The sequence below is a fragment of the Geospiza fortis genome, unplaced genomic scaffold (genome assembly GCF_000277835.1).
Source record: "Geospiza fortis unplaced genomic scaffold, GeoFor_1.0 scaffold108, whole genome shotgun sequence".
Classification (NCBI taxonomy): Eukaryota; Metazoa; Chordata; class Aves; order Passeriformes; family Thraupidae; genus Geospiza; species Geospiza fortis.
The window spans coordinates 41,996-68,525 of NW_005054439.1; the positions used below are offsets into that span (position 1 = coordinate 41,996).

General features: G+C 37.8%; 1 protein-coding gene across 1 annotated transcript; it reads left to right on the forward strand.

Annotated features, from left to right (window-relative positions):
* The first annotated feature begins 227 nt into the window (after window positions 1-227).
* On the forward strand, window positions 228-25,286 carry RAMP3 (receptor activity modifying protein 3). The gene is made up of 3 exons (XM_005427260.2): window positions 228-253; window positions 3,293-3,425; window positions 23,805-25,286. Exons 1-3 carry the CDS (start codon window positions 235-237, stop codon window positions 24,058-24,060), a joined length of 408 nt encoding a protein of 135 aa, XP_005427317.1. The 5' UTR covers window positions 228-234; the 3' UTR covers window positions 24,061-25,286.
* Window positions 25,287-26,530: the final 1,244 nt, after the last annotated feature.

Below are 26,530 nucleotides of genomic sequence, written 5' to 3' on the forward strand. Positions count from 1 at the left end.
ATTTAAAGGATAGATAAAAGGAATTTAAAAACATAATGTTCTCTAAAGGTTGATTATTTCTTTCAGACATATTCTTTAAGAAAACAAACTAACGTTTGAATAGGCATTTTGAATATTCTGTTATTATAATGTAGTTATCCTCTACTTGGCTTTAATTGCACCAATCCTTTTATAGAAGAGTGTGGAGGTATGTAACTCATCTCTTTTTTTTTCCCCTTCCTAGTTAATGGTCTAATGACTCTCGGATTCGCAGGTGAGTCTTACCTCAAAAATTCAAGCTTTTGTTTCTGTTTTGCTAATGGTTGACCTTTGAGAAACACTTCCATCCTATCTCATCTCAATTAGTCAATTGTCATGCATTTTTTTACAACTGGTCTTATTCATTGGCTGTATGCAAGAGGGTGTTGTAGTGTTTTGTAAAGGTCATTCTCAATATATTTACACAATATTTTCAGAATTGTTCTTAAAACGTGTTTGTTTTAAGGTGCAGCCTTACAGTGATGATTAATTTGCAGAATTATCCATGATTTTGACCTCTTTTGGTCATGGATTGAGACAGAAGCTCTTGTGTCATCAGATTGGGCTCAAATGACTGATGGAGTGGTTTTTTTTCTATGACCCTGCAAAATATTGAAATTTTAAATACAGACAAGCAGAAATACCAATGGCATAGAAAATCCATTTAAACATCCTTCTGGGAAGGGGCTGGAGTAAATTGTCAGCACACGTGACATAGTGGAAGAAAAAATTGTGCTGTGTTGGATTTGGTTATAAATCATATGATAGCTGGCTGTTTAGAATACCCTGCCAGAAAAAGCAGCTTTGCGTAATGTTTGTCAAAGCATCAGTGCAGGATTTAAGTTGTGAGCTGTGCAATTTTCCTATGTGGTTTTGAATTCTGCACAGCTTTAGCATTCATCTGCAAGTCTGTCTGTGGAAAGTGTAACAGGTAACTGCTGCAGCTGCCCGATGAATCGACGTGAGCGCTTAAGTAGGCATGATCCATGTTACCATGTTAACTTCTCATGGATAAAATTATGCTGCCCTTGTGTGGTAATTTTCACCATTTTTATCACTGGTGAGTAATTGTAGTTCTGACTTTTTGCCAACATGGATAAAGGCTTCATGGCAGCTTTAAGAGCACTGACAGATATGATGAAGGAGCAAGGATTAGGTCCCAATGAGTGAGCCGTACACCTGGAGAGGTGTGCGGTCTGTAGGAAGTTGTAGACTTATGGTTTCAGGTGCAGCGCAAGCTGTCCTGTTATGGGCCAGCTGCTCTTGGCAAGTATGTGAAAGCAAGATGTTTATTTGGCCAGATGAGGTTTGTCATACAGCATCACAGAGAGAGTGACCACTACCTAAGGAGTCAACTGTGATACCTGGAGTGAAATTGCAAGGTGCTCCTGCCCAGGTTCCAAAGTAGCCAGCTCCTTCCTGTGTGAAATGATGTTCACTCAAGCCTGTTTCACTCTAATGGAGATACTCAAGCTTCTGAGTATCTGATGGCTGGGTTGTGATGTGAAGCTTGAGACCAGTCATCTTGCCTTAGAGGTTGAGGTTTTCTTTACTAGATGGTAATGAATGGGTCCATGAGGACTTCTGTTCTTACCAAGCAAAGTCCTGCCTGATTTTGACCTCAGTTGGCTTCAGGCAATGTGTTTGGCTGTTACCACACAAAATTAGAACCACCAGCTCTTTTCAGCAATGATAGGATCCTGCTTTCAAAGTAACTAATAGAAGCAAAAGAAATACCTCTTCTCCCTGGTGTAAACATGTTGTCAGTGAATTTTTTTTTAGGAGTAAATGGTCTGTTCTCCTTGGCTGTATTCTTAAAAAAAGCTGTTCCTCCAGAATTCTCAGGACGATTCCCTGATATACCAGTTTGTTTTAGGGTTGCAGTTTTGTTCAGGTAAACACATTTCTTGAATTGGAGCTGCTGTGAAGGGAAAAAAAAAATTTCTGACTAATTTAATTTAGGCATTTGTATTAAAGATGTCAATATACATATATTTACAGGTAATTTTCAATGTTAATGCATTTTTTTATACACGGTCAAAATGGTGGCATCTCTAGAAGTAAAGCAAGACGTTTAATGGCTTGATCAAAACAAAATGTTTCAGCCTTATCAAAATTTAACACATTAGTCTGAAGATAATTTTTTCAAAATTTCAATTTTATAACAAATATTAAAATTTTATCTTTGTACTCCAGTGCAGGCATGTGCTGGGTGAGAAAAACATTTGACTGATTAAATATACTGGAGTTGCCATTATAGGTTGAAAAAGTTACAGGCTTGCTCAAGTCAAGGTTAACTCTTTCTTTGCAAGTAGCTATATGCTGCAATTTTAGCATTTGATAATTGCAGATTATTCTTAGAATTATAGAATTGTTTATGTTGGAAAAGGCCTCTATGGTCATTGAGTCCAGCTGTTACTCCAACACTGCCAACTCCACCACTAAAATTTGTCCCTAAGTTCTGCATCTACACATCCTTTAAATACCTCCACGGGTGGTGGCTCAACCACCTCCCTGGGTAGCCTGTTCCACCCCTTTTGGTGAAGAAATTTTTCCTAATATCTAATCTAAACCTCCATTGGCACTTTGAGCTGATCTAATGCTTGTTACTTGGCAGAAGAGACCAAACCCTGCCTGGCTACAGCCTCCTTTCCAGAAGCTGTAGAGAGCAATCAGGTCTGCCCTGAGCCTCCTTTTCTCCACACTTAACAATCCCAAGATCCCCCAGCTGCTCTTCACAGGACTTGATCTCTAGACAATTCCTTTAGTGTCTATACTAAAGAAAAAGCTTTGATTGTGGAAATTCACGCCCTTTTGCTGGTAAGACATACAAATATTTCCAATGTTAAAGTAATTTCACAGTAATATAGGTAGTTGAATGTGATGCATATGTGTAAGCTTGAAAAGTGCTTTCTACACTGAAATGTGGGATTGGGAGATCCAGTTAGCTTTTAACTAAAAATGCAAATGGATGGTAATGAGTTAATATGAGTAGTAGCTAAGTAAGATTAGAAAAGTGATTAGGTAGGTTCCTCTATGCTAGATTTAAAAGGCAGTACTATATATGGTAACCTTTAGTTTTTTGTACAAAGTTATGTTTTTAACATATTTATGTAAATACGTGCTTTATTTATTTTCTAAAAGTGCTTAGAAAATTAAATGTTAAGCCTATGAGAATGTAAGTGGCATATTGGACTGTGTGAACAAATTTGAGTGATGTGCTTGTGCTTCTATTTCAGTGTTTGTGATTAAAGGTGCATCTGGTGTTTCCTAGGTGCACGTCAACAGAGTGAGCTCTGCAATGAATCTCTCATGTTAGAAAAGTTGCCTGCCTGTGGAAAATCCTTTGAAGAGATGATGAAGAAAGTGGACTCAAAAAAGTGGTGCAACCTTACAGAATTTATCATGTAAGAGTTAGTTTTGGTTTTAATGTTTCTCCCCTAATGCATATAAAATATTTATGTTCCAGAATATAGAAAACCTTCTGTATTTTGTTGCCCCTTGCAGCGGGCTAAGCTGTCACTCTTTAAACCCTTCAGTGAGGCCATGTGCACACATGGCTCTTAACTCAAACAGTGTGCACACATGGCTCTTAAACAGTGTGCAAAATAGTCTACTTTAATCAAAACTAACCAATGGGCTATTTAATACTAGCTGCTATTGCATTACCTCAGACAGTTGTGTTTACATTTAATCTATGTTTCTGTGCCTTTTAAGCAAATGTTCTGTAACTAATCTCTTTTCTGTGAAACCACTAAAGCAATAATGCTTTTAGAATCATGCTGTTTCTTGACAGGAATGCAGTTCCTCTTCTGATTTACTTTTCTTCAGTAAGATGACATTGTTTCAGTAATTCACCTCATGTGAAATTATCCAAATTTAAAGTGATTTGTCCTATTGAACCTGCTATCATATACTTCTCTGCCTACCAGCTAGCATGGAGAGAGTAAGCACCACCCATTCTGTTTGGATGTCTAAAATACTGCAAGACTGACAGTAGTGAGGGTGGCAGTATTATTCTCTAATCTCTTTTTTCTGTTCCATAGTTGTGGGAGGTATTTAAACATCTCTCTATAAAGATGCACACTTCAAATTTTGATCTGGAAAAAGCTCACAGGGTTTGTGAAATTGGTGGCATTTTTAGCTTTGTGGAGCATCTGCTTCTTAAGACCATGTCCACTCATGCATAATGCCTGGTTATTGGAAATGCTGAGTACCCTCTACACCAACTGAAATTAGAAGAAGCTGCAGGTGTTCAGCACTTCAGAAAACAAGCCTCAAGTGAACTAGACCTGGTATGGTATGAGCCAGCCTGAAGCAGAACACTTCCTGCATTTGAAGCTGTGCTGATGTTGTTTCTGGAGTCTACTGTGGAGGCAGAGTAGCCCCAAGCCAGCTGTCACCACACCTATTACAGTGTCATTGAGCCCCAGATGTGTTCTGGTAGGATCATTGGTCTTGTGTCCTGTTTAGTGTCGTGTCATGTGATGCAGACTTTAACTAGCTGATCACCAACAGACTGGACAGACAATGAAATGTTGGACTGCAGTGCTGTGTTGCATCAGTTCCCCATGACTCCCTTAGCACCAGCACCTGTGTTGAAATGCCCCACCTGTTAATAATGTTTCATAATCTGACATCATATTATCAATTTAGAACATTTATTCACACACCTTGATGACTTTAAAATCTTGCAATCTGTTAAAAGGTAGATTCTTAAATCTTATGGCGCTGGAGTGAAAGATGCACTTATGCAGCTCTCTCCAGCTGTGGGGAAGAGTAAGAGAAGGTTAGCTCTTCTAAACCAGCTTGCAGAAATTGCAGTCAAATCTGACAGAGAAGTGTGTGTATACAAGATGTTTTATTTACTTATATTTATTTTTTATTTATAATTTTGCTCCACTTTATCTTCATTATAATTGTTTAGAAAAACAAGATTTCTTTTATGATACGTTACTTGAATCAATAAGTGACCTCAACTAATGGGATTACTTGCAGCAGTGAAAAGTACCTATAGGAGCCAAAATACTAGACTGTACCTGTATTAATGCAGGTGAAAAAACAGGCAGCTTTTTGAGAGACTTCTGCTAAAATTTATTCAAGATTTTACATATTATGTGCAAGAATTTTTCAAGGTTTGGAGGTGACTGAAGTCTCTGAGTTTTCCTGACTTTTAATTAGAGTTAAGAATTCACCTTGATTTTATCCTTTCCAGTTGTGCTCACTGTTTGGTGTCGTTTCCATTCCCTGTACAAGAAAATTTTTCTGAAGAAGTTGTTCAGTCTGAGGCTTTGCTCATTTTTCCTCAAAAGCAGTACCAGAAGAATTTAAGGCTCTTAAAGAAGAAAAATCTTTTACATTTTTAACATAATATATATTGTCTAAAAAAACCTTTTTTGAGATGTTTCAAGTTCTACTTTAGAAGAGAGTAGCAGGAGGAATTTGTTTTCAAATTTATCTCTTGAATCAACCATTAATCAAGCATTAGAAGTCTGATTACTAACTTATCATAAGGGTTCATTGCACTGAAGAGGCAGGAAATGTGCATCTACCTTTAAGATTTTTACTCTTTTGAGAATAGACATTGTTGTTTGGTGTCATACATTCTATAAGAAGTATATATGATCACAGAATGGCCTGGGTTTGAAGTGACTGTAAAGATCCTCTTGTTCCAACACCTCTGCTGTGAGCAGGGACACATAGAAGTTAATTTATTCCAGCTCACTGGAAAAACCCTGAGAGATGGGACAGAAGGACTTCTTTCTTTGGAGTAATCTGACAAATTAATAAAAAACTTATATGTCTATCCATGGGCACTTAAAATTCAGATATTTAAACATGGTAATATTAGTTTGTGCTGATTTTATATCTAGCCTCCAGCCGTAACAATCAGTCTGGATCAGATAGTGGGTTAAAACTGTGAGTTTTATGTAAAAGAAACTGTTTCTTCATGCAGTAATTTCTACATGGCACTTTTCACTTTGAAATAAATCTTTGTAACTTATATTAAAATGTAACAGTTAATGGAAATCTGCTAATTTTCTAAATTCCTTGTTTTGTGGAGGAGTTTTAGGTCTTCAGTGTAAATGGCTGTCCTTTGGTTATGGGATTGTAAATAGCAATTATCTGTAGTGCTTCACCATTTGGCTAAACATTTGTGAGAGAATTTGCAGTGACTCCAATTTGCTGTAACCTAATTAACCTGTAAGATTTTCTGACATCTCTGACATTCTTAACAAACGTGTGCTCTTTAAAAAGCAGCCTTTTCACTGATTTTGAACAGATGAGGCTTCTGTGTGTGGCAGCTGGTACTGCAAACCAATATGAGAGTTTTAGCCTCCACAGCTGATATTGATCTTGCTGGAAATGTAAGATGATCGCATATAGACAGTAAATTCTCAGGTAAAGTTTTACAGAAGCACTGTTAGATGAAAGTTTCCCTATTAATTTTTGCGTATTTCTGTGAGGATTCTCAGTTAGTTAGGATACAAGTAGTCTGGGTCAAATTGTCCAAAAGTATTTGAAAGCTTAAATATGATGAGGGATCACAGTGAGATTTTAACATATTTTAAGTCATTTAGATGTGGTGGATTTCAGTGTTTCTAGCTTGGACATCAGAATATGAAGGCTAACCACAAACAGCTTACAAAAAAGGTAAAACCTTCAGTACACAGCCAGAGGTGTTCATTGACAGAAGAGAAGGAGTTTGCCTAGTTGCAGTTTTGCTGAGGCCTTTAGATTACTGAGAGAGAGCTCTGAAGATGAAAATACAACAAGGTTGTTTAAAAGACTCAAAATTATGGGAGGTGAATAAGCAGAGACTAAAGTGTGGGTGAAAGCTATATAAGGAATTAACAAAACCAAATATACTTTTAATTTGCCAGAAGACTGGAAATTGAAGGAAGGTTTTTATTTTTCACGTGTAGTATTTCTGTTATGCCTACTTATAGTAACATCTATGTCAATAGTGCTGCATTACATATAAGTATGTATTGTATTTCCTTATTGTCTTCTTAATATTTAGCAATTACAGCTGAATATGTAAAATCAACTACTGTCCACATGCCAAAATTCATTATTAACAGTCATACCTTTTTTTTGTGTGCTGTGATAAATCCTGGTGTAGGACTACAGTTGAGAGGCCAGGTATGACTAATTCCTGAAGCAAGTGGCCAGATGAAGACAGAAGTACCCAGAGCTGTCTTACATGAACCTGAAAAAATGTTCCTTATTGTAATTGCTTAGATTACTTTCTATTCTTAACTCATGAAACAGTTTTTCAAATGCTTCTGACTGGATCCTGGAAACAATTTACCTAGAACAAACAGTCTCTAAACAAATCTGTATGTGTCTCCTAGGCCTAACCCCTATGGAAATGTGAGACCAAAATGTACTAAAGAAGATTTTCAGCGGCTTGTTAAGCTTTTGGCCTGCTCCCAAGTACCAGTTTTCTCTCTTCTGCATCACCATTTTCCAAATACTTCTGAGTGTGGTTACCAGCATTTCAGTAATTTTGAGGCCAGAGAGATGGCTGTGGCCATGTCTGCACTGTTGCATAATACAGGCCGCACAATCTGCCCAATAATCAGTATTCTAAGCCCTGTAAGAGTGAGTATACTATGGAAAGGCATCAACTCTTCATTTAAAAGAATACTATTTGTCCGTTACATCTATAAACAGATTGTGTCATCTGTTAGAAGTGAGACATTCTCTTATTTCAAGCCAATACTCTTATTGCAGCACTCATCCCACAGGTTGCTAGGGTTGCATACCTGCTATTTTGGGAGCTCCCAGTCAGTCATTCTGTGTTTACCAGCCATTGGGTTTAGAGTCGAAGGGTGAAATAGCAATTTGTGTTTTGGAAGAGAGTTCTATCAAAGTAGTGCATGTAACACAGGTCAGATCTGGATGTTCTGTTTGAGAAAAAGAATGGATTGTAACAAACTTCTTCCTCCAATCTCTGCATTTCTTTTCACAGCTCTAGAAGTCCCTGATTTGCTGTGAGACAGTGGCTCTGTGACATTGCTTTACAGTACCTGGAAGACGTTAAAAGTCTCATTTTTCTGATGTTTTAAATTTCAGTTCATAGCAGAATAGGGCAGATTTTTTCTTTAACTGTACGTCTGAAGCAGATTTGTTGCAGGTGTGTGTGTACGTGATGAAATTCTCTGCTTTACTCTGTGCATGGTCCAAGGTCTGTGCCTACTGTAAATAACTATTCCTTTTTCTGTACAGCCTTGGTGTAGTTTTCCCACAACACTTCACATGGAATGTTAATTCTATAAACAGTTTCAGTCCCATTGAAGATGATGAGGGAGTTGACCCATGTTCTATACAGACGCCAAGGATTTGAAAAAAGAATTAAGGAAAAAAATCTGCATGACTACATTTGATGTAATTTGGAAAACTAACTCTGTTGCGCAATTTTTAAGTCAGTGAGAGTTTTGCCTGTTACAATTTGGCCCAACTAAGCTAGCTGTAAAAGTGCCTGGTTTTCAAAGAAACTTAGTAAAATATTACATGAAAGAAAGCCAGATCACATTAAGATCAATGGAAAGGCAAACTCTGTAAGAAACATGTGCAGCCCAAAATGAAATGACAGGCCCAGACTTCCTAAAGCTCAGAGCTAAGAACCTCTGCTGTGTATGTAAGAACCCTCCAAACTGAGTAATTTTCTTGGTTGGTTAAGTAAGTTTTTTCATCTTCCCCACTGACTGCTGCATGAAGCCTGATCTAGACACCAATCAGCAATTGCATCCAGCTGCTAATGACAAAACTTCTGCAGAAGAGGAATGTACTGTGAAAACCATAGAATTGCTGAATGGTTTGGATTGGAAGGGACCTTAAAGATCATTGGTTCCAAGCTGTGGACAGGGACATCTTCCACCACACCATATTGCTCAAAGCCTCATCCAACCTGTCCCTGAACACTTCCAGAGATGGAGTATTGTCCTGGTTCAGGGGAAATTTTGGAGAGAACCCTCAAAGAGGCTCCTCTAGGAAAACAGATTCAATCAGCCCCTCCCCCCACAACCAGTCCGGGAGAAAATACCTCCTTAGAGAGAAGTGGAAAAAACCTGTTTATTAACCAAAAAAACCTAAACGGTGTTAAACAATAAAACCCCTTGCTGCTCCAAAAGAGATGACAAACTCAGAAAGTCCCCTCCCCAGGTTGCAGTTCAGCTCACTCAGGCTCTTATCAGTCCTTCTGGTGCTGGAAATGCTGTGGCCCAGGGCCACAGGTGTGAGCTGCTGGTGCTCTTCTGGGTTTTCAGCCCATGTTGTAATCACAGAGCAGGTTTAAACAGGTCCAAAGAAAAGGGAAAAAACAGAAAAAAACCCCACAGTCCAGGAAACTTCTTTGCCTCAGCTAGCTAAGACTAACTAAAACAAAGGAGGGCTCTGTCCCACTGTCTGTTCATCCGCAGACAACACAGTCTAGGAGCAGGAATATCCACAGCTTTTCTGGGCAAGCTGTTTTAGACAATAACGAGTCTCTTTCTAATATCTAATCCAAACCTACTCTCTTTCTGTTTAAAGCTATTGCCCTTGTTCTGTCACTACTGTCCCTCTCGCCTCTCTTTAGTCCCCTCTAGGTACTGCAAGGTGCTGTAAGGTCTTCACAAAGCCTCTTCTACAGGCTTAACAACCCTAAATATCTTAGCCTGTCTTCAGAGGAGAGGTGTTCCTTTTAATTTTCCTTTTTAAAAATGAGGGTTGCTTCCTCTTTTCCAATTGGAACTTCACCAAACTGCTGTGACTTCTCAAATGTGATGGATAATGACTTCGCTGCTTCCTCTGCCAGTTCATTCAGGACCTTCAAATGCCTCTCATCAGGTCCTGTGGACCTTCAGGTTCCTTACATATTTTTGAACCTGATCTTCTCCTACTGTGGGTAGTTCTTCATTCTCCAAATTCCTGCCTTGCCCTCTGCAAGTGACTGGAGCATTTGTCAGTGAAGACCAAGGCAAAAGGGTCATTAGAGTACCTCAGCCTTCTCATTTCCTGGCTAACTTCCTCTTCTATTTCCTTCCAGGTAGGCTTGGCATATTCCCTTATATCAAATCTCAGTATAAATCCCTAGTAAAAATTTCAGACAAACCACTGGGTTTGTTTTGCAGCTGAGGTGAGCCAGTGATTCGTGTGAACAATATGTTCCCGTGGTATTGGTCTCACAATTAGAAAGCCAACACCTTTGGTTCATTCTTTTAAATATTATCAGAAAAGTCTTGAATCTGTATTTTTGCATGTGATTTTCTCACATGAAAGGCAACCTGGGGCTGCTGGAAACTGGATGTTTGAGTGACTAGCACATATAATTTTAGATCCAGAACAGTACTGATTAAAGGAAGTCCCACTTCCTCATTTGTGTCATGTTAGGAGGGGGCGCTCTGTATTTTTGTTGGGATTCATATGCCTGTAGACAGACAAGTACATTGGTTATGGTTTACCTTGAGCAAAGTCATGATGAAAATGCTGCAAATAACAAATGTGCTTGCACAACAAAAGGCCATTGTATTGCCTGGTGTCTGGATAATTTCCTGCAATTTTTTTGCCTAAAGTTCTGTATGTATCTGAAGAGTAATATTTTCTTTACCCTTGAAGATCTAACTGAGAAGGGGGACCAAAATCCCTTATTTAGCCAGCTGCAAGTCCTCCCAGATTTGTTAGTCCAGATTTGTAGAAGAAAATACAATTTGTCATCTCAGCGTCTCTGTGATGGTAGGTTGAGTAAACCTGCACTTTGTGTGGCCTCATGTCAGTGTAGCTGGTTTAGTATTTAGTGTTCAGTTGGGTATAGGAAAAGGACTGGTGTGGTGGATGCCAGCATTTGGTCTTCTTTAGTAGGATTGTCTTCCTTTGAGCTTCTCATACAGATACAGTTGCTGCTTTTTTTAAACTCTCGCTGAAATGAAGATGATACTGATATTTAATATTTTTTACCTGTGTATTTCTTTCACCTCTTTACCTATCAAAACTTACAGTAGTTTTGTACTAAAAAAGCCATCTGAAAACTCATGGCAGCAATGGCAAAACCAGGCTGGTAATTGTTATCCCAAGAACGTCTTATTTTTCTTCTGTGACTCATGCCTTTCTTTTCAAAACAAAAGCAAAGCAGCTAATAAATCAGTTAGGTGTGAGGAAGTAAAACAATGGAGAAGAACATCGTATTTGAGCACTTGTGTTGCCATCATGCTGGTAGCTGACAATAGCAATTTTTCATTGCAGAAATAATAATGCTTGCCATCTATTATTTAAAACATTAGGAATGAAAGAAACCTAAAGTTTATAAAATCTCAGGTACAGGACTGTGCTGAGAATGTGTACAATCATGTGCTGTTTTGGGATCAGCCATCCTAGCTGCTGTGAGGTTAATGCAAAGACACGTTGGGTACCTTAATGGGGCTATAAAAAAATATCTTCCATAGAATCTCGATTTCAGATCATACTTTCATGTGAAATGTATTTGCTTTATTTTGTATTGTATAGATAAGATTATGTCCTGATGAATAGAAATAAAGTGGTTAGTTTGAATTCAGACATCAGGGCTCGACATGAGACAGGAATACGTCATTCCCATATAACTGCTTTCGTCCTGATAGATGCAGAGGCTGAAATAGGTTCTTTAGTGCATTATAGTTTTCACCTTTGCTATAAAGGAGAGGCACAGTCATTTTATATAATACATGGCTGTGAAAATAAAGTCTGTATTTGATAATTCCAGGTAAGGTATTGGAAGGGCTTTGAATACTCATTTCTAATACTTTTTCTCTCTTTAGTGGAGAATTACAGCAATGCTTTTCTAACACTGTGTTTTCTGTGTCTGTCTTACATGATGCAGAAGGGTGGTGAAAAACATTAATGAATGTTGAATGTTTTAGTGAATTACTCTGACTTCTGAATTTTAATGCTATATTAAGAACACTGACATTTCTAAATTCTGTGATGACCTGCAGACCACTTTGTTTATAAATTCCAAGCCATGATTTTGTTCTGCAGCACGTTATAGACATAGCTATGCTACAAACTAGCAAAGCCTTATCAGTTTTTATCTGATGAGATTTCTTGGGTTTTCATTTTAGACACTGAAAAATCTTGCTTTTTGCAAACAAAACCTTGCTTTGCAGAGCTCACTTGAAACCAGTAAATGGGTTTATTGTAGAGGATAAAGAGAAATTTGCCAATATTTTGGGAGGCTGCTGAATTAAATACACTCAATACCAAGAACTCAGATTTGATGAAGTAAAACTATATAATTGTTATTTATACCACAATACATGTTGTAATCACAGTCTACAAAAGCCACCATTCAAGGATACCAGTGGAATGGAATGGGGAGGAGAGAAAACAACTGGAATTTCTTATTCATCAGGGATAACTGTTTCTTTCTTTGTTAAACCACGGGAGACATTGGGTCTTCCATTAAAAAACATATAATGACCGTATCATGCCAGAATAATGTGCTTTTTCAGCACATTATCCATATTTTCAAGGTTTTTAAGGGCTCAAATCTTTCTGTTCTTCAATTTATCAATAATTTTGCAAATCTTTGTGGAAGTTCTGTTGGTATGAAAAAAGAGAAGGATCTTCTAAGCCTGCTGCTAAGTAGGAAGCATTATCAAGAGCTGAAAACTTTTCAGTTTTTAATGTCAGATTTCAGTTTTTCAAGAGCTTTTTTCAGCAAGTTTTAACACCTGTTACATTTATTTGTCCTGAGTATTTTTTTTCAACAAGGGAGTGAAATCTAGCATTTTCCAAGAGGTCAGTGATATAAATATCAGTATTTTCTTGAAGTTCTGAAAGAGTTTTCAACATTGAAGTCAATGTCACCTGAAGACCCCAGTAACAATATTTTAGCAAGGGTGCTGTGGGTCAAATTGATGTGTATTTCAGCAGATGCCTTGTACTAATGGTGGTAGCTTACACTCACAAGGTGGCATCAGCATGTCACTGCTGATATTTCCAAGTCAACTGATAAATAGTTCAAGATATGAGAATATAATAATTCTAAGTCACTTGGAAAAAATAATGTAAGTAACTTAGAGGTGATGTTAGAAAGCAGTTCTGCTGTTAAATCTCAGGACTGTCAGCTGATATGCCTTTCAATACCTTTCATGACCTTTTGAATTTTATTGTGGTAAATTCAGTAATCAAAACCAGTCTTCATGGAGCTTATTATTAAGGGCTGTATTTAATAAAAAACATTGCATAAGATTTCTGTGTAAAATTGCTTGGTGGTAAAATAGTATGGTATAACTTGATAGACTGAGTATTTTGTATTATGCACAGCATATTTTTAGAGAAAATATATTGGACAGTATATTTTTAGAGGCAGTTAAAATGAATATATAAATATATTATGAAAAGGAAAAGTTAATGCAAACTTTTCTGGTACTTCTGATTTACAAAACAATTTCAACATTCTTGTTTTCTAAATGCATCAACGATGAAAATACAATAATGGAGATTAACTCAGCAGAGACAAAGAGACAAAAGAAATATATTTTCTTGCTCCAGGCTACATGTGGTATTAGTCATGTGGTTAACTGTTGACAACACAATAGGAATGAATTTATACTACTATGTTTTTTATTCAGAGTCTTGTTTCAGTTACAGAAGTTTATTATGTAACAATACTTTAAAAAATGTATTTTACATGGTTAATTGCCAACACTCTGGCATTTCTATTTATCTGTACAGAATAGTAGTAATTATGTATTGGAAAGTAGTTTCAAGACATGAAGTGCAGTCTTGTGCACTCTTAAAAAGATTAAGTCACTTTCTTCAGCCTGTAGTGTAATCTACAAAAGGCAGACATATGTTGCTGGCTGCATTGACAAACTTGAAGGCAATGTATGAGATGCCTGTGGTGCTTATAAAAATAATAGAGATATGGCAGCTTTGTAAAATTAAAATTTTTCTCTAAGATATGTGCTGAGTATAGAAGGAGTGGAAATCAAAGGTTTTCAAGGCAATAGTGAATTGATGAACAACTATGAGCACAGCTCTTTGCAGCTCTCAAAAAATTGATGTTTTGCATTTCTCTCAAATATACAAATATCTTTCATACATTTCACTGCTAAAATGTACCATTTCATATTAAGGTGTCATTATAAAATAAACATAGAAATATTCAAATGAGAGTTCTGGCATCTGGAAGTGGGTTCTATGTCTGCTTGTGGGACTGAGAGTTATCAGTGAGGTCCTGAGTCCAATTTTTATCTGCAGGAAGATGGCTTAAGAAGCACAATGATCTTAAGTTGGTTCTATATTATGTATAACTTACCATGTTGCACTGTAATCTATAATGGACTTTTGCTTCCTGTTACTGGGGAGTATATCTGATATATATCTAGGCTGATTCATAGTGTGCAGGGGTAAGGTATTAGTATTACTACTTATAAAAAGTAGGTGCAAAAATGAAAGGTTCTTTCTGGTGTTGGCTGTTTCTGTGCAGGAAAACAGATTGGTTTTTAACCATCACTATAAAAATAAGTCATTGTTTTCATCAGCCTAAGAGGAATTGGATAAAGCCTCAGAAAATACCCTACTACTTGGTTGCTCACAGTGCTTAAATATTTTCAGACCCCATAACAGCTTTCTTACCTCAAGGGTTTGTAACATTTCACTGGTGATGTGTGCCATGTTACATTGTTCTTCCTCAAACTGAAGTAGAGTTAGCTGGGCCCAAGATGAAGTTAAATAAACTTAGCAGATCCAGGAGCTACAAAACGGCTACCTTTCCCAGGTGACAGTCTCGAGATGCTGGGCGCCTCTGCTTCTAATCTACCAACAGTCTGGGTGGACATTGTCCAAAATCCTCTGACATAATGTTTTTTGCAGCTGCTTAGGAGGTTGCTGGCTTACCCTTAAGCAGCTCCAGGGAATGTTGCAACACTCAAATCTTTCATACCCAGTTGTGGATAAGGAGTAAGGCCCTTTGGGTCCACCATTTGCTTCTGTTGTGTATATGAGATGTTGGAACAGTCTTGGGAAGCCACAAGGCACAAGAAGTAGTTACATAAGGAGAGTGTCTTTTCCACCACAAGTAAGAGGGGAGGACATAAGAATGGAAAAAACCCACATTCAATGGTGAACATGCTGTGCTGTCAAAGTCATGCTAAAACATAATGATGTATTTGAATAGTAGATAAGCAGAACTTTCTATATTAGGCTTCTTCCCTAACAGTCTTTATGCTTAATTTTAAATCACTTTCTAATGTTCTTACCATTCCTCTGATTTTATGGTTACTTTTACATCAGTTTTGGTCTCGTTTGTGAGTTGTTCATGCCTAGATTGCAATTTCACATAATTCATTTATTATGTAAGACTGCAAAAAGGATTTATTCTTTAACTAGTCCAGTAGCTGACATAATCTGAAGCTTAAGATCTGTAATTAGTCGACTGATTTCTAACTCCCATTATTTGTGCTCTGCTTGGAGCAGAACACAACAGTCACTCTCCTCCCAAAGCAAGTGGCTTTTTCATTACAGGAATTTTTAAAAGTTTATATAAAACCCATTTTCCATAAATAATCAGGAGAAGTGTACATTCTTTACATGCTCATAAAAATTATGTGAGGCGGGCTGTGAAAATGATGATGAAAAGTTCAACTTAGCAACAGATTATTTGTTGGTTTTTTTTTTTAATTAAAAAGAAAATTTTCATCTGTGGAGATCGTACAGTTGGTGTTCCTCAAAATGTAAGCCTGATTGACTGATGATTTCTGTTTCACAGCTGCATATTACCAGATATTTCTCTCCCCTCTTTCCACTGGAAAAAATAGTGCTGTGGTATTACAAAAGGCTTGTGCTACTTTGGACTAAGTGGAATCTAATAACAGCTTCCACTCAGCAGGTGACACTTTAATACTTTTTAATATCCTCATAAAAATGGAATATGAAGCAGTTGTTTGTAGATATAAGCTGGAATGAAAAAGAAGGGCCCTTCTGTTATTTCTTTCTCTGTGAGTTTTTGTCTGTTGGTCAGAAAAATTATCTTCATGGTTGCTTGTTTTGAGTGGCTGTCTGGACGCTCAACTGTGGAGCACAAGTCTGAATTCAAGCCACATTTTCTCTGCTCACTGTCACTTTGGTTCATCTAGATGGAAAGAAGAGCCTTGAGCTCCTGAAATGTGGCATGAGCTCAGAGAGGTTTTGGGCTAGCAACTTCCCTCCTGACTCTGGCTCCTCCCCAGGTGTTGGATGATTGCATTGAAGCTGGCTGAGCATATAATTTTGGAAGCAGTGCTGGAATGATGGTTTTATCATGCAGTTGGAACATTCTGAGAAGAGTGGAGACAAATAAGTTGTTAATTGCAGCAAACTTTCCAACGTGAATGAACAAAGTGACTGATGTATTTGGGAGAAAGCAGAAGCACCTCAGGATGTGGCTGTGTCAGCGGCTGACCCAAACACCTGCTTGCACCGGGAGCACTTGCATTCACGCTGACTGGAATGAGGATTGTGCCAATCTGTGGTGACTCAGGTGGAAATGCTTTTGGGAAGGAGTTGAGCAAGATGGATACAAAGATAGCACGCTGCTTGCATGTCTCTCCATCACTACAGTGGCAGATTTGAGTGTAATTCTCTAGTAGATGCTTTTTATTTTTAGTGAGGCTTTTTTTTTGCTAGACACAACAGGTGTGGGACTCATCTGTCCAAAGTACTAGTTGTCCTGGGCTCCCTTCCTTGGCAGGGGAAGCTTCAAAGAAGCTGTATTGTGCATCATGCCCTACAATTATTCCAGTCTTTGACCGACTGTAAAGGCAACATAGTTTTGAAGTATGCAGAAGTTTGATTTGAAATTGTACATGACATTCCTACTATTGTACATATACAATATGGAATGTGCCTTCAAATTGTGTTATTGGCTTTTCAGGGCTCTCATCTCTGTCATGCTTGGCCTTTGAATGAGGATATGTGCCAGAAAATGCTAATGGTTTTCCTAATGACACTGAGGGGAGATGCATAGTTGATAGGAAAGAAAAAATCCCGATCTTAGTCAGGTATTGCCTTTGCCCTGTCATTGTGAAGTAATTTGAATTAAATAGAGAAAAAACGGACTATAATAGAAAGAAAGCAGATGAGGTAGCAGAGATTGTGCATCTGCCATTTTCAGTGCTGAGGAGTGTTTACTGGAGATCAGAAGATGGTTTTATAATTTGGATCTGAACTTTGGAATGCTTTCTGCTTCCATTCACATGTTCTAGTACAAGGTTTAAAATTTTAACTGTAAATATTGATGTACACAAAACAGTGCTTGCCCCCAGAAACATGCTGTCTCCTTTGGTGAGAAGCCCCCAAAAAATGAAGGCTTTCACTAGTTGACCAACTTAACAAAAACTTTGAAACTTGATCCATAAATAAGAGGTTTTAAAATTTGCATTTCCCTGACAGAATCACAAGCCTGATGTGTTTGACTGTAAGGAGTAGATATGTAATGATTATATTCATGCTATTAAGGACATCTTCCACATATCACCAATGATGCCTACTTATGAGATACTGTGCTTATAAGAAGTTGGATATGTATGTTTGAGTGTTTGTGAGACTAGGATTTCCCTTCACTTACTCTTTTGATTTTTGTCTAACTCAAGGGAGTTATGGGATTGGCTTCTGAAGACATGATAAAGTGATGGCTTCAGAGACTACTTCTCCTCTTACTGGGTGTTCTCCAAAAATGGACTGAGTGTACAATTAAGTAATCATTAAAATCTAGTCAGGAGTGGTGGAAAGTAAAGCCTGCTTGCCAGTTGAAGTTTTTGGCTTGGTAAAATTCTGGTGCTACTAAATATTTGATCTGAATAATGCAGTACCATATATCAGGCCACATTTACCTCCTTGTTCTACATTTGCTTAATATAGTAGTTTCTGCTTGTCCTAGGTTGACTATATGATGCTTTTATCCTCAATCGTCTTGTTCTGTTTATATTGAAGAATAAGTTTTGCACTTTTAAGACATGTTCCAGAGAGTGAAAGGGAGGAGAGAAGAATCGCACAGTTCTTTTTTTTTTCTTCGCTCAGACATTGCACGTACTCCCCCGCATTCCTCCTCCAGGACTGTGTTGTCTGCGGACAGACCTCTCTTTTACTTTTAGTTAGTTTTAGCTATCTGAGGCAAAGAAGTTCCGTGTACTGTGGTGTTTTTCTTTTTCTTTGGACCTCTTGAAACCTGCTCTGGACTGAACACCAGAGGAGCACCAGCAGCTCACACCTGTGGCCCACCGGGCCAGGCCTGGCCTGCAGCATTTCCAGCGCTGGACGGACTGATCAGAGACTGAGTGAGCTCAGCTGCAACCCAGGGAGGGGACTTTCTGAGTTTGTCATCTCTTTTGGAGCAGCAAGGGGTTTTATTGTTTAATACTGTTTAGGTTTTATTGTTTAATAAACAGCTTTTTTCCACTTTTCTCCAAGGAGATATTTTCTGGACTGGTCAGGGGGAGGGGCTGATTGAATCTGTTTTCCTAGAGGAGCCTCTTTGAGGGTTCTCTCCAAAATTTGCCCTGAACCAGGACACTGCTGCTCATTAGAAATGGCTTTTAGGTGTATAAAGTAGCTGCTTGCATCTGTAGTTGCTCTTTACATTTTCTGGCTTTATCTTTAGGGAATTAACAACAATTCAGTAATAGTTGTGCATTTCTGGGGTTTTAGTTTGGTTTATTTTGAATTTTCCAGACAGCTGTTGATGTGAAACTAAGGGTGGAGATCTGTAATTACTTCAAAGAATACCAGAATATGTTTATTATTTTCAACCCAAGTGAGTAAATCTGTCACAATGCCCATTATTTAGTGGCATAAGAGTAAACTGTACTTTATAATTTTTTCATTAAACCAGTTTTTTCCCACCCCCATTAATTTCCTTCCTTGTGTTTTTGTAGCACATCATTTTCTTGAGGCTGAATTCTGTATTGGAACTGCACAACAGTAGCTCTGATCTGATTAGGGAGGTAAAAATGTGACTGTGGGGATACTCATCTTGGCAGAAGATACATGATTAAAGGAATGGTGAGACACAGACACAAATTGTTTGGAGAGATGTTGATTGAGAAAATCTTGGAAATATTCCACCATATTTACAGGTTCCAAACTCTCTATAAAATTAAAGATGTCCTTCTAACATGGTGGTGAAACCTCAGGAAATAATCATCTTAAGGTTTGGACCCTTAATTGAAGTTCATCCAGGCTGCTCTGCCCTGAAGTTCTGTACAGTCTGGCTGCGTCTCACAGAAGAATAGACTTTTTATTTTCATGAGGTTTTTTGCTACTTCCTACCTCCCCTTCGTCTGGAAATGCTGCAAGAAAAGCCTTTCTCATCACATGATATTTCTTGTTAATATTTTTACATTTCAGATTTTGTATTCCAGTCTGGGTGGAGGTTGCAAGGATGATAATTCAATTTAATATGTGATTGTGTATAAAGAAGTTTTTGGCTGAATAATCTAGGAGAGCACAAATAGTTTTAAAGCATCTTTATTAAAATGCACCACACAACTTGTAATGTTGTGGAACAGTGCCTCTAGATTGCTGTCTGGGATTGTAGAGTAGCAGGAGTGAGTGTCCCTGGTGTATCTGTTACCTGGTTTGCATCAAGACTCAGTTATGGCTGAGAGATTTTTCACTGTATTCTGAGTACTTAGTGGACTCAAAATAACAAAAAATTACTCACAATGTATTATATATATCTTGTACTACCCTTCTATAATCATATCAGGAAGGATGAAATGAAGTTATTTAAAATGGGGTAGTGGAAGTGTGGTGTTTTGCTTTTTAATCCTTGACCCTCCTCATTAAGCAACTGTGCTGAGTGTCTCTGTGGTGGTCTGTCCATAAATGCTGGAGAGGTAGAAAGATTCTTCTATTGGAACTGACAGTGGGTCTACTGGCTGCAGCCAGAAAATGCCCTCAAATGTTTGTCTTAAGTAATATATATATTGCATTCAGCTTTTTGATAATTGTTTGTGATTCTTTGAAATAACAGTTTTCCATTGGAAAATGCTTATTTGTTAAAACTCTTAGTTAAACAATCTGTTTTCTTAGTCTCACAAAAATGTGGAGGGGATTGTGGGACTTGTGTTTTTGTAAACCATTCATCTCTGCAGTTTTCCTGTGCAGGGGTATTGAGGAAGAAAGAGCAAGAATTTACCACGTTCCTCCCTGGAAATGAGGGAAACTACAGATGAGAGGCAAGCCCCACTTAGACTGAGAAGTGCCCTAAGTGAGAGGCAACTGTGTACCCTAAGATTGATGAGATGTAATAAACCTAGCTCTCTGTTTAAATAGTTTCAGTGAACACTCCATGAAACACTGTCCCATTAAGGTAAATGTGTCCACTACCATTCCTCATAATAACTTCCTCCTGTCCAGGTTCTTAGTTATAGGTAATATGTAAAAATATATTTTCTCATGGATAAAGTACAAAATAAAGTACTGCACAGTTTAAACAAAAAAACCTCAGTGACACGGTTGTTAGTATCTGGTTTAGTGAAAACCTAAGGAACAGGAGAAAAAGTTTCTGTGCTCTGAAATGAGGTATTGTTTTAGAATATTGAAAATTATCTTTCATGACAAATGTGTTATAGTTCAGAGATTGCTCTGAAAGGAATTATTTTTTGTGTTCTCTGAAAGTATTTTCAATAATGTGCAGATTGACGAAGGAGTTGGTTCCTCAACAGAACCTACAGTTGTCCTGAGCATATGAGGGCAAAGCACATCTTTATGTGAATTTTGCTGCTCAGACTGTGCTTAGATTTTGGGGTTTTTGTATTGGACTACTTAGCTGAGTTGAAAGTCATATAATTTTTTGGCTCATTTGTCACAAAACTTGTGACCTGGCTCCCTGTGAATATCCCTTTCCTGAGTACTACCTAGGTCCCTTGTAGCTAGCCTGAAAGAGATGAAAATGTGTCTCAGCACAAAGAATGTTCCCACACCCTCTTATAATCTGAAAAGTGAAGGAGCTTGAGCTCCAGTATGCTCTCCAGTTATTTCTTTGGGGAATAAGTAGAAACTATAATTTCTTGTTCCTTCCTTTCACAAGTTGTGGAACTTTAATGTACTTCTCCTTGAAGTATCTCCAGAGGCCAGGACATGTTTTGTCATAGCCATTTTATTTTACAGAATGGAAAGGTTTCCTATTCCAGCCTTTACAATTTGAATGCAGAGAATTACGTAAGACATGAAAGGATTAGGCATAGGAGAGTTGAACTGAAATTAAATATCTATTAACCCCCATCTCCCTCTTAAAAAATCCCAACTTGCAAACCAATTGATCAACTATGAAAACATCCATGCTGTAGTAATGAGGATGCAGGTGCTCCCTTCTGAGGCAGCTGTTCCACAGTGCTATGCAGAGCTATGCAGAGAGGATATTTTTTTTGTTTTGTATGAACTTTCTGTTGCAGTGCATAAACTCTAAATTACAAAACTACATAAATATTTAAGTGATTTCAGCTTTACTGGCAGACAGGCAATTTCCCAGTAGCTGAGATTTTCCTTTATCTACATTCTCATAGTTGTGTGAACTAAGAGTTATAGTGCAGGTAGTTTTTTTTCCCCCCTTTTTTATTCATGAGAGAAGGTTTTAAGGAAAAATTGTAAGGTATTCCAACTATTACAATAACATTTTATTCTACCTTGGCCTTTAGGGATTCAGTATTTTGAATACAATTTATCTCCCAAGTTATTTTTATCTGGCCTTTTGGCAACACTTAACCAACTTTTTCTAGCTATGTTGTATTTACAATCAAAAATCAGTGGAACTATTTTTGTTTACACCATCTAACATTTAAGAAAAAAATCTACAGAATTCTTTGTAGAACACTGAATTTTCTATAGGATTTTACACATGGAGGAAAAAAAATTACATCAACACATCTTTGAGCTTAGGGTACTTCTATGCTGAAGTCACCTGGATTTATTGTTGATTTTCTTATTGAGGTGGCTGTAACAGCAGCCATTGATGGCACAAAGGTGCCCATGAGAGCATGGCCCAGAGCAGGCTGGAGCAGAATCCAGCATTCTGGAGTGTCCGTGCCAGGTGGAGCACTGACCTGTCTGGGCAGATGGATGCTCCTCCATCTCTGCATTGTACCCTGCCGAACCTTGTAGCCTTGCCTTCAGACCTGTTGCTCTTCAGGTCCTCTGGGACTGCATCTCCCACATTCAACTAGACATCTCCAGCTCCTAATTTAGTCCAAGGATGTAAAGAATGGATGCTGCCAGGTCACACAGAAAAATGACACTATTAAAATAGCAAACAGCTGATATTTGTATTTTATTTTTAGCTTATTTCCTGTTGTTTTCCTGTGGTTGGTGATGTCACAAAAGCTTCCTTTCTAGTCACTTTGCTTAAAATACACGTACATTGTGCATATATGCATCTTCATGCCGGAGCTTGGTGTTAGATTGTCCAGTGTTCAATCATTGCTTATGATTGAAGCAATATTGGCTCAATCTCCATGAGAATGAGAACTACAAGGAAGTTGCAGAAGGCTCTTTCTGTGATGCTTTTTCCTCTTCTGTGAACACAGCCCTGAGAATTTAGATGTTCAGCAGACTGTGTTCCCTACCTGTGTGGCTGTAGCACAGCAGGCAGACATTTCCTCTGACAGACATACAGTAGACAGTAGACTTCAGTCTTGGCCCAAACGCTGAATGTCTCTTCTCCTTTAGTTTACAGCAAAGCATTGAGTCAACATGAGTCTCCTATAGGACTTAATGTCAGAACAAGTCAATCATCAGGAGTCCATATTTATATGGACGATAAGGGAGAGTAGGGTCTTCAGATGCTATAATAGGATGCTGTCCCTGGAGGTGTCATGTGGGTTTTTGCTCTCTCCTTTCTATTTCTACTTCCCCTTTGAAATTAGTTTATTGAGTCACACAGGACTAAAATAAATGCAACAGACAATAATTCAGCTTCCTTATTTCTTGCCCTATTCATGCACTGACCAGACACTGTTCATAATTTCCGATCTCCTCCCCCATATCCATTCACTTCCTGAATTTCTTTGGCCTATAATAACACCACAAAACTCATTTAGGCTTATTTTTGCCTTTTTTTTCCTGAGGGGTAGCCAATTCTCATAAATATAAGTTATTCCTGGACTGGTAAATTTTAGCACATGCAGCGTTGAAATCACATGTTAGGTATTACAAGGAATTCCCAGCCTTTCTTAAGCAAACATGTAATTAGAATTTATTTCTTTATTTATTCCCTGCTGGGCATTTGCTGGAGTTGAAAAGAAGAGGAATTTTGTCAAAAGCTAACTTTGTGTGTTTATTTTCCTATTATTTTCTTACATCAGCGTGCAACAGAACCAAAATTTTTACACCACTGCATGTTGTGGTTCAGTCCTAGTACCACATCATAATTTTCATGACAACATCATGTCTAGTGGCAGTTGAGGCATGAAATATCCATACTTTGTTCAACATGTCCTATTCTTGGCACATTTGTGTGCATGTTTTTTAAAGAATCTGTAGATATCTCTAGTGAGGGAGTTCTATTTGTACTTAAGTGGTCCTGGCTGCAGTCGGGGTTTGATTATTGTCCATCTGGGATCTCAGAACTTCACATGAAATCTCTCAGTTGCATTAGTACATGTGAGTCAGTTCTCCTTCTGCCTCGCAGTGGTACAGCTTCCATTGGAGGTCCTTCAGCAGAAAATCTACATGATAGACACACTCTTAGAGATTTCTTATGCTGCCCTCTGTAGCTTTCTCGAAGTGTAATATGCATATACATTCTATTTCAATTTCTCTTATTTTTCTTCTACTCCCAGGTATTATGACAACTTTACCCAGTGCACAGAACGTGAAGCCAACAATGCAAGTTGCTTTTGGCCAAACCCCCTTGCAGAAGGCTTTATCACTGGAATTCATAAACAATTCTTTTCAAATTGTACGTCAGAAAAGGTTCACTGGGAAGATCCACCGGATGAAATTCTCATAACATTGATCTTGATCCCGGTCTTGTTGACATGTGCCATGATAACACTGGTAGTATGGTGCAGCAAAAGAAGTGATATCTTAGTGTAAGTTCTTCATCTGGGCTTTCTTTTTCTTCATTTCTTTCTTCCCTAAACACTAAGAAAGGAGGACGGAGAGAGGAACATGGCATAAAGATTTCAGATCTGCTGAAACAGAACCAGTGAGATACTGAGATGCTCCTGTGAATGAAGAGCTGCCTGCTGCTGCATCACTGCTTCTGTCTTGACCATGAATATTTGCTGGTGGAAAGCTCTACTTCCATCAAGCCTCATCAGCATGGAATTCACAGGCAGCTCCCAGAAACAGCAGGGTTTCCAGGCAAATGGACCCCTTGTCTGCAAAAGGAGTAAAATTACTTTCCTGTGGGCAAAGGTGGCTGGTAAAATTTTGCAAAGCTGTGTGTGTGTAATACTTACTGCGGGGGAAGTGATATCTCTTGAAGTTTCGTGCAGAACACTCAAGGTTTTCATCTGTGAACCTGTAGCTTGGAGAGATCCCTGGCACAGGAACTGATTCTGGATATAACAAGGTGGCAGCTTTTCATAGAAGCTAGTCATAATCATCATTATCAAAACTGGGAAGTATTGTTCTGGCAAAGAAATAACTTCTGTGTCCAGTGACTATCTGCACAGGGAAATTATCCTGCCACGTTATCAAATAGTTCAGAAAATTCCTTTAAGCATGGCTGCTTGGAATCGTATGTCTTACAAACAAGCTTTGGGAGGATATGTCAGTCCTACTTTACAGAGCCGGAAAATGTGAAAGGAAATTGGTTGATTATAAATACAGTAAGGAGTAATGAAGAAACACCAGACTTTTCATACACCAGACATTTTATTTTTCCTCTTTTATAATTATTATTCTTGATGACTTGTGTTCACTGTATAGTCCCCACTCTCACTCCAATTTGTGCAAGTGTTATACTACAAATAAATATAAGGATGGCATGTTGATTGAGGTGCCTTTCAGAGTATTGTACGTAAATAATTCTTTGTCCTCTGAAGAGTGTGGGAACTAAAGTATGAACATCAAAACTTGGAATAGTAGTAGGAGAAAAGAGAAAAATTCAACTCAGAAATCTTATTCTATAAAGTTTTGTAATAGTTGAAATAAAGATGATGTGCTCAAAACAAAAGAACTTCTCTGTGTTGCAAACCTTCTTTTCACAACATGCCTTTCAGTTCAATGCTCTTCTATGACTGTGCAATGTCTGTGACAAGTGACTTTTCATTTTTCCATACCTTATGCACACAAATAAAATACAGTTGAATGGCCGAGTAATTGTGTTTTATATATTTTATAGTTAGATTTTCTCCTTAAGGTTCTGGGTCCATGTTTGAGACTTAGGTCTGTGATTATGAAAAGCATTTCCATGCTTGAATCAAATTAGAAGTGCTCAATTTACTAGATTATTTATCTACATACATTGTGTACAGATAAATAAATAACCCTTATAAGCTGTACTGGTTTGTTTTCACATCTGTTCACAAGGGTTGAAGGCACCAACTTGTTTATTCATTACTCTGATATTGGAATGATTCAATTTTGAAAGTGTTTCCTGTGTGTTTTTCCAAAGACTCTTCATCATTCTCTAGATGCTAGCAGAAGTTGCTCTTTGTAAAATAGAAGAATGAAATAATGTATTGAGCAATTCTGTTTTATTTTCTGTTGAGCTTTTATTTTCTGTATTAAAATGCATTGGACCACCAAAACTAGTGGTCAGTTAAGACACCCAACCCATTAATTTTATCCAAAATATTGTTTGGTTTAGCATTTTGTGTGGCCAAACCAAGCAATTTTATATTCTGCATGGAGTTTCATTTTAATTCACATTTACTTAAACTTCAGCAAGCTTCAAGGCAAGTTTCAAAACTTGGCTTTGGAAACCACATAGCAAAAATTTTGACTTTTAAAAAACCACATTAATTTCAACCTAATTGTCATGTTTGGGGCAAATTCTGGACAGTTTCTGACTCATTTAAAATCATGTTCACCTAATGAACAGGTCGGCTGAGAGATATCAGTCAGCTTAATTCATAAGCCTAATTATAAAATGGATTGGCCTGGGTACTAAGTGAGGAAGAAAGCACGATGAATTCATACCACCAGATGTGTACTGTGGTCTTTAAAAGAATGCCATGTTTAAAATCTCTAGTTCAAAGAGTCTTTTAAAATATAAGATTCAAAGGAACAGAAATAGTAGATTTTAATTCATGTGCTGTAGAGTAGGGGTGGAGGATGCTGACACTAGTCTGTGCTTTGGAGGTGAAAATTTAATCATTGTTGTATGTCTTCCTTATCCAAGTGTGATCTTCTATTACTTTTTATATGGCTGCAGAAGGGCAGGGAAGTTGAAACAGTGCATGGGAAACAACAGCAATTATTCAGTGTAGTCTCAGTGTTTTAAATCTGAGAAATGTTTATAGCGTTTTTAAGAAAAATGCAGCTGCAGTAGTTAGTTCTTAACAGTTGTGTACATTAATAGAGACCCAGAATGATAATTGTTGAATCTTTTGAC

Bases quoted from the DNA above. Each gene is read 5' to 3' on its own strand.
- RAMP3 (XM_005427260.2), top strand. The intron at 3,426-23,804 runs GTAAGAGTTAGT...TTCTACTCCCAG, and splicing joins AACCTTACAGAATTTATCAT to GTATTATGACAACTTTACCC.